This window comes from Acipenser ruthenus, chromosome 6, assembly GCF_902713425.1.
Source record: "Acipenser ruthenus chromosome 6, fAciRut3.2 maternal haplotype, whole genome shotgun sequence".
Classification (NCBI taxonomy): domain Eukaryota; kingdom Metazoa; phylum Chordata; class Actinopteri; order Acipenseriformes; family Acipenseridae; genus Acipenser; species Acipenser ruthenus.
Window position 1 is genome coordinate 6,766,905 of NC_081194.1, and position 17,345 is coordinate 6,784,249.

The window sequence follows — 17,345 nt, forward strand, 5'->3', positions numbered from 1 at the left end:
GAAAAAAAGTGGTCGCCTGACGGCACAAGCTTCAGAGGACAGTGTATGTTCGTCTTCACCCTCCCGAGTCAGCGCAGGGGTGGTAGCGGTGAGCTAAACATAATAAAATAAATTGGCCATTCCAAATTGGGAGAAAATAAAAATTAATTGGCAACAACTAAATTTATATATATATATATAAAGAAAAAAAAATAATTTTGAATAGTAGTGAATCTTCCCAGGAGTGGCCATCCTGCCAAAATCTTTAAGAGCAAGGCGTAAAATCATCCAGGAAGTCACAAAGAACCCTAGAACATCATCCAGGGATCTGCAGGCCTCTCTCGCCTCGGCTAAGGTCAGTGTTCATGACTCCACCATCAGAAAGACACTGGGCAAAAATGGGATTCATGGCAGAGTAGCAAGGCAGAAACCATTGCTCACCAAGAAGAACATGAATGCTTGTCTCAAGTTTGCCAAAAAGCACCTGGATGATCCTCAAGAGTTCTGGAACAATGTTCTATGGACAGATGAGTCAAAAGTGGAACTTTTTGGCCGACATGGGCCCCGTTATGTCTGGTGAAAAACAAACACTGCATTCCACAGTAAGAACCTCAAACCAAACGGTCAAGCATGGTGGTGGTAGTGTCATGGTTTGGGGATGCCTTGCCATCATTGAAGGAACCATGAATTCTGCTCTCGATCAGAGCATTCTACAGGAGAATGTCAGTTTTGGAATGGCCTAGTCAAAGTCCAGACCTAAACCCCATTGAGATGTTGTGACAGGACCTGAAACGAGCAGTTCATGCTCGAAAACCCACAAATATCACGGAGTTGAAGCAGTTCTGCATGGAGGAGTGGGCCAAAATTCCTCCACGGCGCTGTGAGAGACTAATCAATAACTACAGGAAGCGTTTGGTTGCAGTTATTGCTGCTAAAGGTGGCGTAACCAGTTATTGAGTCTAAGGGGGTGATTACTTTTTCACACGAGGGCATAGGGTGTTACATAACTTTCTTTAATAAATAAATGAAATATGTATCACTTTTTTGTGTTATTTGTTCACTCAGGGTCCCTTTTAGCTAATATTAGGTTTTGATTGAAGATCTGATAACATTCAGTGCCAAAAATATGCAAAAATGCAGAAAATCAGACAGGGGTCAAATACTTTTTCACGGCACTATATTTTTTGAAATTTATATTATATATATATAGCGCGTTTCAACATTGTGAACCTGACGAAGACCTGTTGTGTCGAAACACGTAGTTCTACTACCCTTTTTTTGTTTGTTTGCTCTGTTTAGTAAAAACATGTTTTAACTAATAAAATGAAGAAAATCTTCAAGGTTGGTGGATCGATTTGAGAAGTGAGCGTAAGCCCAAACAGACTTTTTGTTTTAATATAAAATTACCTTGTGGTCGGCACCTCATTGGGGTTAAGCACTGCAGTGCACAGATGTCCTTTTTTCTAATATATATATATGATATACAGGACTTGTATGCATTTGGAAAAAAAAGACTAGTGTGCAGCAATGATGCACTACTACGGACATCAAATGAGATAGAATGACTAGGTTTCATAAAACAAATTGCAATAAGACATTGATGCTTTATTTTCTCATTTTATTTTATTTTCATATAAACCAATTTAGTTTTGAAAAAAAAAAAGTCCAAATAGAAACCCATTGTATTATATTGCACATGGTGATAAGTCATATACAAGCATATCAGGTTGATCTACACAGGGCACAGGCGAGCTATGAAACACAAAGCAACATGCTTAATACATACTAAAAGAAAAAGAACATAATTAATACTACTTTACATCAATAAAATCATAGAATATATAGCATTTAAAATATATAGTTTTAGTAACCCAAAGTAATACAAGACCATAATGTAATTTACTGTATATATGTTCCAGAAGATGTTTATTTAGCACAGGCAAAAATAACATTGGCCTAATGATCACCAATTAAACCTATTGTTAGAAATACATAAATGAATAAATAAATAATCCTAAATAAATGGGAGGACCATCATGGACAAACTGTTGGAAATCCTTATTTATTTAATTATTTTATATGTATAGCATATTTCATATTGCCCAAACCAAATACTAGCAACCACTGGCATCAATATATTGTGTTTTTATTTATTTATTAAAACATGCCTTTGGTGGGCAAACATCAGTTTAGAGAAAAAAAAAAAAAAAAAACTTGGCTAGCCTCACAAGTTAGGGTATTTGCATTCCCATAGGAATTCAGATTCTCAAAAACCATGGCAAGTAATTTGCATTGGAATATTATTTTATAGCATTTTAAAAACATAAGTTGTCTTTTTTTTTTTTAACCAAGATCACCCTTATTGAACCCCCATATCCCACTCTAGAAGAAACATGATTTCAGCAAGTTATATAAAAATGCAGTAGTGACTGGTGAAATGTGAATTGTACATAAATTCAAGGGTGTATATTCTATTAAACTGAACAGTATTGGATTTAAATACTGTCATTTCTTTTTTAAACCTTCCCAATTTAGACAAAGTAACAAATATGTACTTTTGGATGACTCATTTTTTATAACCCTGGGTCCTTTTTAATTATTTTAAAACAGTATTTATGTTGGCCGCTGTTTAGATCAATTCAATATACCCCTCTGTTTCGTGTGCTTCGATATGCCCAGCAAACTAATCCCACAATCAAACTGTGACCTACATAATACAACAAGGTAAAGAAGTGATAACATTTAATTTGATCAGTAAAACTGTGGTATAAAATGTCACTGTCATAGTAGCTTCAGCTTTTGGATGTCGTTCAGCAAAGAAACAAAGTATTGCTTGGAATTTTACTACAACTGAACGGAACTCAAACCAAGGTTCCTCTGCCTCACTGCTGTACTTACCACAAATCAGTTATGAAAATAAATATTCCAATTTAATTGATATTTTTGCCAAAAGACATATATTTATAAAATTTGACCTCATGTTAACATAATAAATGTGTATATTGTTTGAAAACTGGGAAAAGTCCTGAGATTGTACCTACCTCGCAAGGTGTAATGCTTAGGCTTAATTGGGCAAGAGGAAATACAAATACCTTTTACTGTAAAAGGCTATGGCCAACAGTTCACCATAATAAATCAAATTTGGGAAACACTTTAGGACTTGGCACTAAAACTTGAGGCTTAAATAAAAAAAAAAAAAAATTACATTTCATTATGAAAAGCCCATTTCGTTGGAAGCAAAATACAAATATTAAATTGACCACATGGCAAAAAAAAAAAAAAAAAACACGCACACTCTACTCTCATCATAATCATAACTAAGTGTTACTGCAATTGTCTATACCAAGATCAACATTTTAAACAGAACAATACCCTTCGGTAAGACAAGGTCTCCGTGTTGTGATACGTAATGAGGTCTGACTTATATACATGTTTTACACAGATATGATCTTAACATACGGCTTTGATTTTCATACTGGCTACAACCAGATCCACTGATGCTGCTTAAAACTTCAAGTGACTCCAAGGCTGAACGCAGTTCCTCTTGGTCTAAAGACCAAGCACATCACTCAACATATTCATGCTGGAAGAGAAAAGCAGGCAATAACTGCATCGGGAGGGCAACCATATCGAAGCGCTTCGTAGGTCAGACTGTGGTCTCATTTAACACTTGATCAGAAGGGTGTTTCAACCTCAATACGTATGTAAAATGATGTTCCTTTTACGACTTAAGGCCCCAAATAGTCTTTCTTTCTTACCAATGTCAAGGGCACAAAAGCAGCATGACATTCACCACAAGCGTACCTGTGTCTTTGACTGCTGAAACAAAGGATTCGGATGATAAGGCTAACTTGTCCATAAAATGTACACTAAGAGAATACTTCTTATGGTGAAGAAATTAAAAGGAAGCCAAGTGACAGTGTCTGAAACAATGTTGGTTTCCTTATCAGTTGAAATGCTCCTCTGGAAGTTTGTCATAAGCTTTTTTTCTCTTATGCTCTGCAGACAGGAACTCAGATTTTCATGCTCAGTTTTGCTTTCTGTATTTAAAAAAAAACAAAACAAAAAAAAAAAACACATGAATGTGCTGGTACATACACCTATATCAGATATATATATGACACACACACACACAGTGCCTTGCAAAAGTATTCAGACTCCTGACCAATTCTCTCATATTACTGAATTACAAATGGTACATTGAAATTTTGTTCTATTTCATATTTTATTTTAAAACACCGAAACTCAAAATCAATTATTGTAAGGTGACATTGGTTTTATGTTGGGAAATATTTAAGAAAAATAAAAAACTGAAATATCTTGCTTGCATAAGTATTCAACCCCCACACATTAATATTTGGTAGAGCCACCTTTCGCTGCAATAACAGCTTTAAGTCTTTTGGGGTAAGTATGTACCAGCTTTGCACACAGTGTTAGAGTGATTTTGGCCCATCCTTCTTGGCAGATTTGCTCCAGGTTGTTCAGGTTGGCTGGACGACGCTTGTGGACCACAATTTTCAAATACTGCCACAGATTCTCAATGGGATTGAGATCAGGACTTTGACTGGGCCACTGTAGGACATTCACCTTTTTGTTCTTGAGCCACTCCAATGTTGCTTTGGCCTTGTGCTTGGGATCATTGTCCTGCTGAAAGGTGAATTTCCTCCCAAGCTTCAGTTTTTTAGCGGACTGAAGCAGGTTCTCTTGCAGTATTTCCCTGTATTTTGCTCCATCCATTCTTCCTTCAATTTTAACAAGATGCCCAGTCCCTGCTGATGAGAAGCATCCCCACAGCATGATGCTGCCACCACCATACTTCACTGTAGGGATGGTGTGTCTTGAGGCATGGGCAGTGTTAGGTTTGCGTCACACATAGCTCTGAGTTTTGGTCAAAAAGCGCTATCTTGGTCTCATCTGACCACAAAACCTTTTCCCACATTGCAGCTGGGTCAAGCTCATGCTTTCTGGCAAACTTCAGACATGCTTTCAGATGGTACTTTCTTGCCACCCTCCTATACAAGCCAGTGTTATGCAGAGCTCTTGATATGGTTGACTGGTGCACCATTACTCCACTCCCAGCCTCTGTAGCTCCTTCAAAGTGATTGTTGGCCTCTCTGTGGCTTCTCTCACAAGTCTCATTCTTGTTTGAGCGCTGAGTTTTGAGGGACGGCCTTTTCTTGGCAGTGCCTGGGTGGTGTGATGCAGCTTCCACTTCCTGATTATTGATCCAACTGTGCTCACTGGGATATCCAAACACTTGGATATTATTTTGTACCCTTTCCCTAATCTATGCATTTGTATTACTTTATCTCCAACTTCTGTAGAATGCTCTTTGGTCTTCATGTTCCTTCAGATTCACAGCCTGACCAATGATCCTTCAACAGTGGGGTTTTTATCCAGAAAATGTGACGGCAACTTTAATGGTTCACAGGAAGAGGCCAATGGTAAGGTAACTGTGTCCTTGTTAGGGCAATTTCTTTCATCGGTGTGAAACTGGGAGCTTCCACAGCACAGGGGTTGAATGCTTATGCAAGCAAGATATTTCAGTTTATTTTTCTTAAATATTTCCCAACATATTTTGAGTTTCAGTGTTTTAAAATAAAATATCAAACAGAACGAAATTCAGTAATATGAGAGAATTGGTCAGGGGTCTGAATACTTTTGCAAGGCACTGTATGTATGTGTGTGTATATATATATATCTATATATAATATTATTAATAATTGTGCATTTAAATGAATATAATCCCATATCAATTCAAATGTACATGTTTACTTTATTACTTACTATTCCAGAGTCATGCTTGGGTCGAACATTATAGGACGCTTTTTCTTTAGCCTGCCTGAAGCACTCCTCTGCTTCCTTCAGTCTGAAACCAGAGAAAGCAATGATTAGTCGTCTTTTCTAGGATTTTTATTCTGACATCGAGTACTGAAAAGTAAGTACTGCAGACCTGTGAGGTTTTGCAATTTTATAAATTGAGAAACCATCTGGTTTTATGAGCTTTCAAAATTAGCCGACTATACCTGCTTATTTATTTTTTAACATTTCTCCTTTTTTTCACAATTGATAAAAAGGAACAGTCAAAAAAGGTCACACAAGTCACATGATGTTAACCCTGTATGGAAAAGAGAAAAAATAATAATAATAAAGTACAGTGATATTAGTGAGTATTTAACCACTCTTGTTGGCTTGTGGTGCTTGGGGGTATGGCATTTGTTGTCCATTAATAGAAGTTCTACTCAGTTTACAATTCGGTGCAATCAAAACGGTCACAAACACATGATTTCAAGACCAGGTAGCAAAATGAGTAACACTGATAATGACAAAAGGTAAATAAAATAAAAGCAAAAACTATAAATGCAATTCATAGGCACATGTAATTATAAGAGAGAGGGGGTCATGGATATCTACACCGTACAATAGAAACAGAGCAATATTAGTTAATTGCTGTATGGTGTATGATCACTTGGAATTAAGTATTTCGGTTTCAACCAGTTACAAATAAAATAAATAAAAATAAATAAATATCATAATACACAAATCAAATAGAAAAACAAACGACTGCCAACCAGATACTACACTGCTCCATGGTATGTTTTAGCTGCCAAAAGGGTCAATCTGCTTCCAAAAAAATATTCTAATCTCCCAAGCACTTTTCCCCTTTTCAGGCTATTTGGCTTGCAATACAGAGAAAACAGTTCTTAACAAATCTGTTCCCACAGCCAAATCAAATCAGCCCAGATCATAGGGTCATTAAACCTACTATTGTTTTACTGACTAAAAAACAAAAATCACAGTTCAAACCAGACTTAAAAAAACACATAGTAGTAGGTCCCTGAGTGGCTCATCCAGTTAAAGCGCTGCTGCTAGGAGCGCAGGAGGAGTCACACAGTCTTGGACGCCGCCAGTTCGCGTCCAGGCTGTGCAAAGAGGCCGAACTTTGCTGGGGACCACATTGGCTCAGACGCGCCCAGGGTGGGGGGTGGTAAACCGGCAGGGATTGCTTCTCCTCGTCGCACAAGAAGCAACCCCCTACTGGCCAGACACCGAGCACATTCAGAGTGGATAAAAAGCAGGGCTGATCTCTTCTCTGGGATCGCTATCCCGCCCACCTCTGCTCTGGATTGCTCGGCATTAAAGCGATTCTGGCTTTAGGCTTGTGAGATCGGCGGACGCTCACATGCCTTCAGAACGTCCGTGCCGTGTGTGGACTCGCTACGGTGAGGAGAAAAAAATATAATTCGACATTCCAAATTGGGGGAAAATAAAGAAATAAATCGGTCATTCTATATATATATATATATATATATATATATATATATATATATATATATATATATATATATATATATATATATATATATATATATATATATATAAGTATGGTATAATAACCATGACTTCATTATGACCTAAGAACATATTTGAGTATGCAATATTTATATTGCTACATACAGTAATATCGCTACATACAGTAATAGGACAATAGTAGTAACAAAACATAGAAAATTGTGTTGGTAGTAATCTTTGCTTTCATTTAAATACCAGTGATGAATGTTCAGTCGCAGCCAGTGGTTCATTCATTTAAAACTGCACTCCACTCCCCCCCCCCCCCCCCCGCCGTAAATCAGGAAACAGGTCGTGTACATTTGCGCTCATCATATTCCCCCCCCCCGTCTTTGTTTACAATCATTACCAGTGATCCCCTTTAAGACTCTATTGCCTTGCACATTTTAAATGAGGTTGTTTCAGCCTTCCTGAGAGTGATGAGCAGAAGTTATTATATTCACTTGCATAATAATATTATCTGACAGGACTCCATACACCAAGGTTGCCGGCTCTCTGCAAATCAGAAGTTATTAACCTAGTTAGTTCCTTTCCGATGGAGCTTAGCACTTTCAAAACCTCTATGCCTTCTTTGATAAGCAGATGCCCAATATATTTATTCTGTTCACTCAATCCTTGCTTTCCTCTACTATAATAAGTGAAGCACATTTCATTTACATTCCTTATTTTAGAGATTTCAGGATGTTTCCACGCCATAATTGGAAATAAAGCAAATGCGACGTTATAGAGGGTTCAACATTACCATGTTGGCCTCTCCGCTCGGAAGGATACAGGCTTCATTCCCAGGACTGCCAGTTAGAGATTGCAGGTTGGTTAGAGAGGTGGTGAGGCCGACGCACAATTAAATACATTTACAGTAATGCGGCGCATGTGTTGTTATTAATGCAGTAATTTGCTGCCAACTGTTTAGCTGGCTGCTGATCAGAACTGACTGTAGTTATTCTGTCCCCTTTCTCCACAGAGCTGCAAAATTTATATGGAAATAAACTAACAAAAAAAACGACCATTGAAAAAACAGTCAAGTATTTAACCACTCCTGTTGGTTATTATTTTTATTATTATTATTATTATAATAATAATAACATTTATTTCTTAGCAGACACCCTTACCCAGGGCGACTTGCAGTCGTAAACAAAAAATACATTTGTGGTGCTTGGGGGCGTGACCATACATGGTTCAACTTATTGATATAAACTAAAATCAGGTGATGCTTGAAGCTTAACTTATATACAGCACTGTCGTCTTGGAAATCAGAAGGTACATTTCAATATCATTATTAGTTATTCTATTATGCTCAAACAAATAATGTATGGTATTTCTTGTAGAAATGCAAACTGTGCATGTTGCAATGCAATAGCTGGACAGCACTTATCATTGGAGGGGGGGGGGGGGGGCAGTTATTTAATAAAAGTATAAAGAACATTAGATTAGATTATTTACCCTGGCAAAACAGGATGAATGACTTAACAGGCTGAAAGACCTTTGTTAAACAGATAACTTTCTGTTGACCATGCACTCTCTCCAGACCATGCAAAACACTTGTGAGAGTTATTGTCTAGCTATGACATGTAGACTAGTCAGAAGGCTCTGTTCCAGTTGTAAGAGCCAGACCATCAGTAGTTTTAAGTTATGAAATAACTGCTTTATTAGGTAACCCACATTTATCTGCTTCAGTACTTAAATGATATGCCATCATGTTAGCTTGGACTTAGAAGGCCATGGGTTCGCATCTTGATACTGCAAGTGCAGCTCTGAACTGCAGAACCAAATATGAGAGGTTTCTTAAGGAGGTCATGCTTGACTCTGAAGGTTGCTTTCCTCTATTATAAAAGCAAAAACGCTAAATGCAATACCAAATGAAGAAACGCATAGAGTCTAACAAACACATAAACTAACTATGGCAATTATAGAAAATGAACCGTTCCGCTAGCCATTCCTGTTAGAATACAGCAAGTGGAGCCACCAGTTTTACTGACAATGCAGTCTATGGAGACCATTGCGAGTGCTACTGCTTTATGAACAACACAACAAGCCTAACGTCCAAGATGAATCATCATCAAGACCTGGCAGAAATGCAGCGAAAAGAAACCAGACATCTCTGCTGTCCTAATCATTTGTATCCAACTTCCAGCTCTATGGGTCAGCCTCGCAGTGTGCATTATCAATGCTGGGAAAGCTCTCCTCCCACCTTTCAGCCCAGTGAGAAGAGAACCACTTGCCTGCCACTAAACATTAATCATTTTGGCTAAATCAGTACCAGTGGCAGACAGATTCATTTCACTGTGGCTCCGACTGGACTCGGAACGAGATACCTTTACACTTGAATCGAATGTCTACTCGTACTGACAAATGAAAACATACCGACAGCAGGCTTGGATTCTTTAAGGGTTTAGATACTGGCAGTAGTAACTGCAAACCCACACACATGCAGCTAGGCGCAGACATCCTGATTAAGGGCTAACAAAGTATTTGCTGAAACACAACACCCTTATGTCTGACAGTGACACAAATGTTTCTAATGCCATGTTGTTCTAAGGCATTTGAATCACTGGAGTATCAGTAGGGCACACAGCTGTCAAACCCTGGCCTCACAAGGTCTCCTCTGGAAAGCTGATGTGCTAATGACAGGCTAAAATATCAAAGTGAAACAGCTGCTCCGATACAGAAGAATGAGCTCGTATGGATAAAAAGATACGTGCTGTGGAGTTCGTTCAACATTGCTTTTTATTCAGTTTTTCTGCCTATGCAGTCTTTTAATGTAGTATGTTTGGAAGGAGACGTCAATTAGCGAAGCATCCATGATCCCTCTACCAAATTTTAGCCTTTGATTATAATAATTCCTAATTAGTACATTGAAGGCACAAGCCGGAATGTTTGCCTCGTTTTAACCTTGTGGGAAAAAAAAGGGCTCTCGCTGGCTAGCACCGGTGATGGAATTTTACTAATAAAATTCATTAGGTTTATTATAAATCCTGAGAATTCTTTGCCATTTCTACTGTACAAGCTCACACACACGCACACATTGTGCACAGAATATATATTGTACCGTTTTTTTATTTTTATTTCATTTGCTCTATGTAAAAGTTTTTATAACGATGATTAAAAGTACAGCCACTTCTATTGAAGGCTTAAACCACAGATTTCACTGTTTAAAAGGGCCATTTTATTTCACTTCATGGTTTCCAGAACCTGGGACACTTCCTTTATACAGTAAATCAGTCACCAGCAGAAACTGTTAATGCCCTTTTTTGTAGTGTGTAAAAAGGCAAAAGCAATTAACATGATGCTTGATTTTTCCTGCTTTAAAATTTCTCACTTAGATATTCCCGTTGCACCACTTTTCTTTCATTAGACATTAAAAACTTTTGCAGGGACCCATCTTGAGAAGCTATGCTATTCCCAGTCTAACTAATACATAGGGGGAAAAAGACGAATGCTCCAGTATGTCTAGGCCAGTATGGGAGACCTGACCGACAGAATAGCTGTGTTCAACTCTCGACCATACTGGACTATATGGCACCCAATTGTACCAGTACTTGCACTGAACTGCTCCATACCTTGCCGCACTCAACCACTGCTCCCAACTATAACTACTTGCTGTATCTTGTATTTGATTTTACTCTTATAGGTAACCTCTTACTTGAATTTGATCTTTGTACTTTCATACCTGCTCTTATCTGTATTATGATATTCTGCAATGTGATAACTTGTAATGTGATATTTTAGAATGCAATACTTTGTACTGTGGTATTTTGTAACAACTATATAAGGGTGTCTGCTAAGAAATAAATAATAACTGTCATTCTCATACAACCTCCAGTAAAGGTGTCACAAACTCATACAGGCTAAGAATTTCCATCACCATCAATGGACACCTTGCAAGCTCCACAGGGTGGGGTTACAGCCATCTCATACCTGTTGGACAAAGTTTTTGGCATGGCAAGAACCTGTCCACAGCAACTACACTTTTTTGCTAAGAGTGTAGATCATTCTAAACAGGTTCTATATAAACAGATTCAGTACATTAATATTTCGTCTTTTTTTATTGATCTATCAGTGGTTCCTAACCTGTGGTCCGCGGGAAAACAAAATAAAAAATAGCCTCCTCACACCAGCTAGCATACCTATTCTGTGATTTGTGCCTCCCCTGTCAAAAAAAATAAACAAATACACACAAGTCACGAGCCACCATTAGTGGTATCAAGTGAAACCCGGCAAGAGAGACAGACTAAACACAAAATGCGCAAGTACAGCGATACATACTTGGAAATGAGATATACTTGAATGGGTAGCGAAGAGGAGCTGCAGCCGCTGTGTTGTATGTTACGTGGTGTTGTCAAAACGAAAGTTTAAAACCAGCTAATCTTCAGTGCCACTTAGAAACGAAACAGTAACCCAGACTCCAAAAATAAGTGGATTAGAAACCCATTTGTGAATGTTCACAGTGAAATGCACACAAACTTGACATCAAAGGAGGAAGCACAGCTCTTTAAAGTTAGTCTTCACACAACTAAAATCTGACTGACTTCTGGTTACACGTTCAATCAGAGTACCCAGAACTGTCCGACAAGGCAGTCAAAGTACCTGACGTCATTTGCCACCACATATTCTGCGCTTCTTGGGCTGAATTCTAAAGTACCGGATTAGGCTGGATATGGAACCAGACTTTAAGGCTAAAACTGTTATCACTAGAACCAGACATTCAGGCTGTGACATCGCTGAAACAGCACCAGCCATCTCATTAGGTAAGTTAATCAATTTCCCAGATGGCACAGTTATCAATTGCCACACTACAGCGGAAAGCTAAAGGTTCAGAAGGGGTCCGCACACCCAAAAAGATTCTCTCAATTCAAGTTGAGTACTTTCTCTTGCACTCTTAGTATGACAGACTAAAAAAGCAAGAGTGTGTGTAAGAAATACTGAACTTGAACTAGAGGTAGTCACTGAACACTTACAAAACATATATTAGAACATTTAGAAGAATGCCACTAAAACCAAGTTTGACAGTAAGATTATAGTTATTCATGAAGAAAGTTGGTAGACTTTCATCATTAAATTGTATTAGGAAAATAACCATCTTATGTACTACGGTATAAAAAGGAAACATTTCAAATTGTGCTCCCAATATAGCATATATGTTGAAACTTAAAATATTTGATTATACTGTTAAACATAAATAACTGGTTTACTGAAGGTAAAAATTAGATTTATGCATTGCTATATACCTTTGAGATCTTCATAAATGCATAACCCTCCGATACATTTGCACATGTTTATTTTTTTAGCTTTCTTATTCGTAATATTTCAAACTTTCAACATTCTACAAAAACCACCTCCTCATATTCTTGTAAATGTAGGACTTTCAGTATGTAGGAATTAAACATTTTCCTTTTAGGGAATGTTAGATTTTGTTTCTATAATTTAAACCTACGATTAAAATTCAGAATTCAACATATACTATTCCTACCCACAGGCATCAATTATGCATCCAATTTGCATTTGTTTTATTTGTTTACTTTAAATGTTTAACTGTTTTACTTTACAACTTATCAATGCAGTCATCATACTAAATGGCAACAATTTTCTTTTAGTTTTCTTTTTATTCCTCAGGTCAAAAAATAGATTTGGTTCATTTCACCAGCTTTCCACTTCTTAATGAATTTTAATGCAATCGATTAAATCTAATACTAACCATATGGCAAGAGTTATGGGAAATTCAAGTTCAAAAGAACAAACTCCCGGTAAGCATCACATAGTGTCTTCTACCATCATAGGCTGAATTAAAAATAGAACTATTGCATGTTAGAACATAGCATTGTGCAGTATAAAGCTACTTATTGTCCCCCACTAGGTCTGCATGCCCCAAGCTAAGGGGATATATTAAGGAGATGGGCATAAGTACATACCATTGTAGTCAAATGTTTACATACCCCAATGGAAATCTACAATTTCTAGAAATTTCTTGAAAACAAACTTTAGGAAAAATCTTTTGTAGCAAAAGTTTTGCTTTTGTGGATGAGGAAAAAAAAAAAAAAAAAAAAAAAGTCACAAGAAACTGATTTTTTTTTTTTTTTTTTTTAGCAAAACTCCAAAAATGCTAATTCAAAAGTATTCATACCCTTTGATGCTATGATAGTATTGTCTACAAGGTGCTAGAAATTTCATTATGATAAATCAGAACCTAATTCTAGAAAAGTCTAGAAAATGCTGGATTGTAGGTGAACATTCTTTCTTCGAGAGTATGAAAGGGTTAGGCACAGGATGATTGCTGTCATTACCAATAAGGGAAAAAGTAGTAGTAAGGCAAACTAGTCAAAGTCCCGATCTAAATCCGATTGAGAATCTTCGGTAGGAGTTGAAGGCTGTGTGCATGTGAAGTCCTCGGAATTTGAATTAACTGGAACAATTTAGCATGAAAAATGGTCAAAAATCAGTAAAGAATCATGCCAAAAGCTCATTGACAAATATCCTAATCATTTAAAAATTATTGTTAAGGATGCCTCAACTAGCAATTTATTTAATTTTCCTTGTCAGGGTATGAATGACTTTTTTCACTCATCCACAAAAGAAACTTGCTACAAAAGATTTTTCCTATAGTTACTTGTTTTTGAGAATCTTCTAGAAATTATAAATTTCCATTGGGGTATGTAAACTTTTGACTACAACGAGAGAGAGAGAGAGAGAGAGAGAAGAGAAAGAGAAAGAGAAAGAGAGAGAAAGAGCGAGAGAGAAAGAGCGAGAGAGAAAGAAAGAAAGAAAGAAAGAAAGAAAGAAAGAAAGAAAGAAAGAAAGAAAGAAAGAGAGAGAGAGAGAGAGAGAGAGAGAGAGAGAGAGAGAGAGAGAGAGAGAGAGAGAGAGAGAGAGAGAGAGAGAGAGAGAGAGAATGGGTGTCCAATCGCAGATGGTTTAATTGGTTCAGTTAAACAATTTAGAACAGGGTTGGAACAAAGACCAGGAGTGTAAGGGACAGCTTTAGTCACCCCTCTTCTAAAGGGCCTTCTTCAGACAAGTTGTTGAGCATTTCATAATCTAGAGGGAGAGAGGAAGGTCGGAAGGTCGGTCGGTCGGTATCAATGTACTTACATTAGAACCGCTAATCTAACTGAGATTAAACGAGAAAAGGTCATTCTTTAGGACAAGTTATTAAGAGTATCAATCTGGGTCAGTTTTGGTGTGAAAGACAACCCCCCCCCCCCCCAAAAAAAAAACCAAAACACACTTAAAACAGCTCTTGAAAGTGTGGTATTAAAAACATCTGAGATTGAAGTAAAGCAAAAGGTAGCCAGATGTGCAAGCAATGACATCTCAGCCATTAGCTGTCCGTCAAAAACATTTACAGCTTTACATGATTGTTCATTGAGCTTTCATACACAACATTGCTTATTGCAGTTTCCCAAAATTACCTTCATTGCTTAAGCAAAATGAACCAAACTGAACTATAACACCCATTAAAAGTGGTATGGACATAGCTCCCTGTATATCAAGGTAATTGTTACTTATCAGGGCAATCTTTTTGGGTTGTGTATTTGACGTGTCTACTTAACTTTACATTATAAAACTTCATTAGACTTGCTGTTTAACAAAATACAGTTTAATAGTAGTAAATATGTTTTAATACTTATATCTGAGTACAAGTACAATTGAGATGAAATGAGAAAAAGGTTATTCTTTAGCACAAGTCACTAAGAGTATCATTCTCTGTGGTTTGTGCATTACAAAATGTAAAATAATTTTTTAAAAAACTAAAAAAGACAATATTGTTGTAACAAATGCATTCTTTCTCTGGGTATCACCATTCTCCAAAATAATTCTACAACTTCAAAAACACAGAAGAACTAACAGATTTTAGGCCACCAGAGCAATTCAAGAAATTCTACCATTTAGGTATCAAGCTTTCCCAAGGCAAAGCAAAGAAAGTGCAATAAATTTGACCTCTATCAAGGTATTCTCTCCCCCCCCCCCCCCAGCAACCTGACAGATAGCTTGCCATGAATAATAATATATTTCAACAGTGAAAAGCGAGCAGGAGTCACAAAGGTGAGCAGACCTGTCACATTCTCCCACCTCAAGATTTTTATTGCAAACAAATGTTGAGTAACACAAGAAACAAAACACACACACACACACATAGTTGCAGGTATTTGTGGTAATGCAACATTAAAACCCCACTGGCTTTTGCCAACACGGCTCATGGACATGGAGCTTAATGAAAACACAGGGATCCACAAGCAGAGAATGTTTTTCAAAAAGCGAGCTCCATTGTTTTGAAGACATTTGAAAAGCAAGTGTGAGGTTCATAGCTTGTGGTCATAGTGCTGAAAAAAATAATAAATCAACCACTGAAGTCTAAACAATGACAGAAGAATGAAACCAAAAGGAGAATGCTTCCATAGTGAAGCGTTTGAGGTTTTATGGCAGAGAACTATTTAAAACATTTTACTGAGCGCTAAGCTACGCATTCCTGGAGGTTTGTCAACCGCCCACCTTTTTATTCATGAAAGCTAGTGAACCCAATACTTAAACGCTACATATATTTTCTTTAATATCCATCCAGACAGTATGCTTTGTTGCAATGGTGACAACAATTCTCAGTATAAAAATAAAGCAAAAGTATTTTGTCTTTTTTTATTTTTATTTAAATTGCTTAATATAAAATGTCACCACAGAACTGCAACCCACTTGCCAATCAGAAGCTCAATAGGAAACCTCCTGCTATCAAACCAATCAGCTCTTTTTATCCACCGGACCCAAGCAAAGGATGTTTAAAGCTATTGGACCTTTAACCCTTTAAGGACCGGGATCGTGTAAACACCATACAGAATACACTTCATTTCTTTGAGAATGAAAACTGTTTGGTCATTTAAGGACTAAGGCAAGTCTGCCTGGATTTGTGGAGCATCTGTAGGGGTAGGGGTCTCCAAAGCAAGAGGAGGTGAACTATACCCAGCTAATACTGCTCTCTAACCCCAAGGGAGAGCAAAGGACAATTCAGCAATCCCTGTGGAAACCCATCCAAAACTGGAGGTGGATTTGAACCACGCTCGCATCACTCACCACTAAGTGGCAGTGCTTTTACTAGGTTGAGCTACTAGGGACCCCACATTGTTGCAATACTATTGTGGGAGCTTGTTGGTTGAAACCAGGTCTTTAAAACACACACTAAACAAATCAAAATAATGAACCCATTAGCATTATGAACATAGGCTAGTATATTTTAATTGTGTAATTACAGATTCCTAAACTGGCACACAGTTGTTACTTACAAGCAAGATCAGATAGTAGCACCATAATAAAAATGTAAGCCTAAAAAGTAATCCACTACCTTTCTTGTAGGATGAGTTTATTTTCTTTCTTCCATGAGTCTTTAAAATCAGTGCAGAATTCATGCCACACAGTGAAGAACGTATTGGTAGACACTTCCTTTTCCCCCATTTTGGGCTTCATTAAGTAGTAAACAGTTATTTCCAAGAAGCTGAAAAGGTAGAAAATAAATAAATACAATTTTAAAAATAATAATATGATGCACATTTATGCAATCAGAAGCCATGATTGTAACATGATATGCAAGTGGGATAAAACTGATGGGTTTGCAGGTACAGATAGAGATAGAGATGTATATAATTTACTGGTAATGCATGAAAATTCTCCCGTCTAAAGCCTTCGTAGCACAAAAAACAAATACAATGAAAATTATTCATGTCATCCTGGTTACAAGGACAGATGTTTTCAGCATCCATCAGCATAGTGTCAATCACGTGACAAGAAGTGTTCAGCTTAACACTGTTCTAAGCCATGGCTGTTAACCCACTAAGTTCCTTCTCATTGCACGGCTTCAGGAGATCTTAGGCATTCTCAACTAGAATGGAGTCATACGATCAGTCATCCATTCACCCAAATAAAGGTGATGGGCCAAAATTTTTTTTAAATCATACCGCGGGCTATGAGAATATAAAGGAGGTGCGCATAAGTAAATATGTATGTCACACTATCTATCTATATCCAAGCACCTGCCATAA

At 37.3% G+C, this 17,345-nt stretch overlaps 1 protein-coding gene across 1 annotated transcript in view; it reads right to left on the reverse strand.

Moving 5' to 3' along the window:
- Positions 1–1,580: 1,580 nt before the first annotated feature.
- fmn2b (formin 2b) overlaps positions 1,581–17,345 on the reverse strand; it is a 120,195-nt gene continuing 104,430 nt past the window's right edge. Inside the window, exons 17-19 of the mRNA XM_034017474.3 lie at positions 16,652–16,801; positions 5,767–5,848; positions 1,581–4,019 (exon numbers count right to left, since the gene is read on the reverse strand). Coding sequence (XP_033873365.3) covers positions 3,993–4,019; positions 5,767–5,848; positions 16,652–16,801 — 259 coding nt within the window. The 3' untranslated portion in view covers positions 1,581–3,992. The remainder of the gene's footprint in view (positions 4,020–5,766; positions 5,849–16,651; positions 16,802–17,345) is intronic.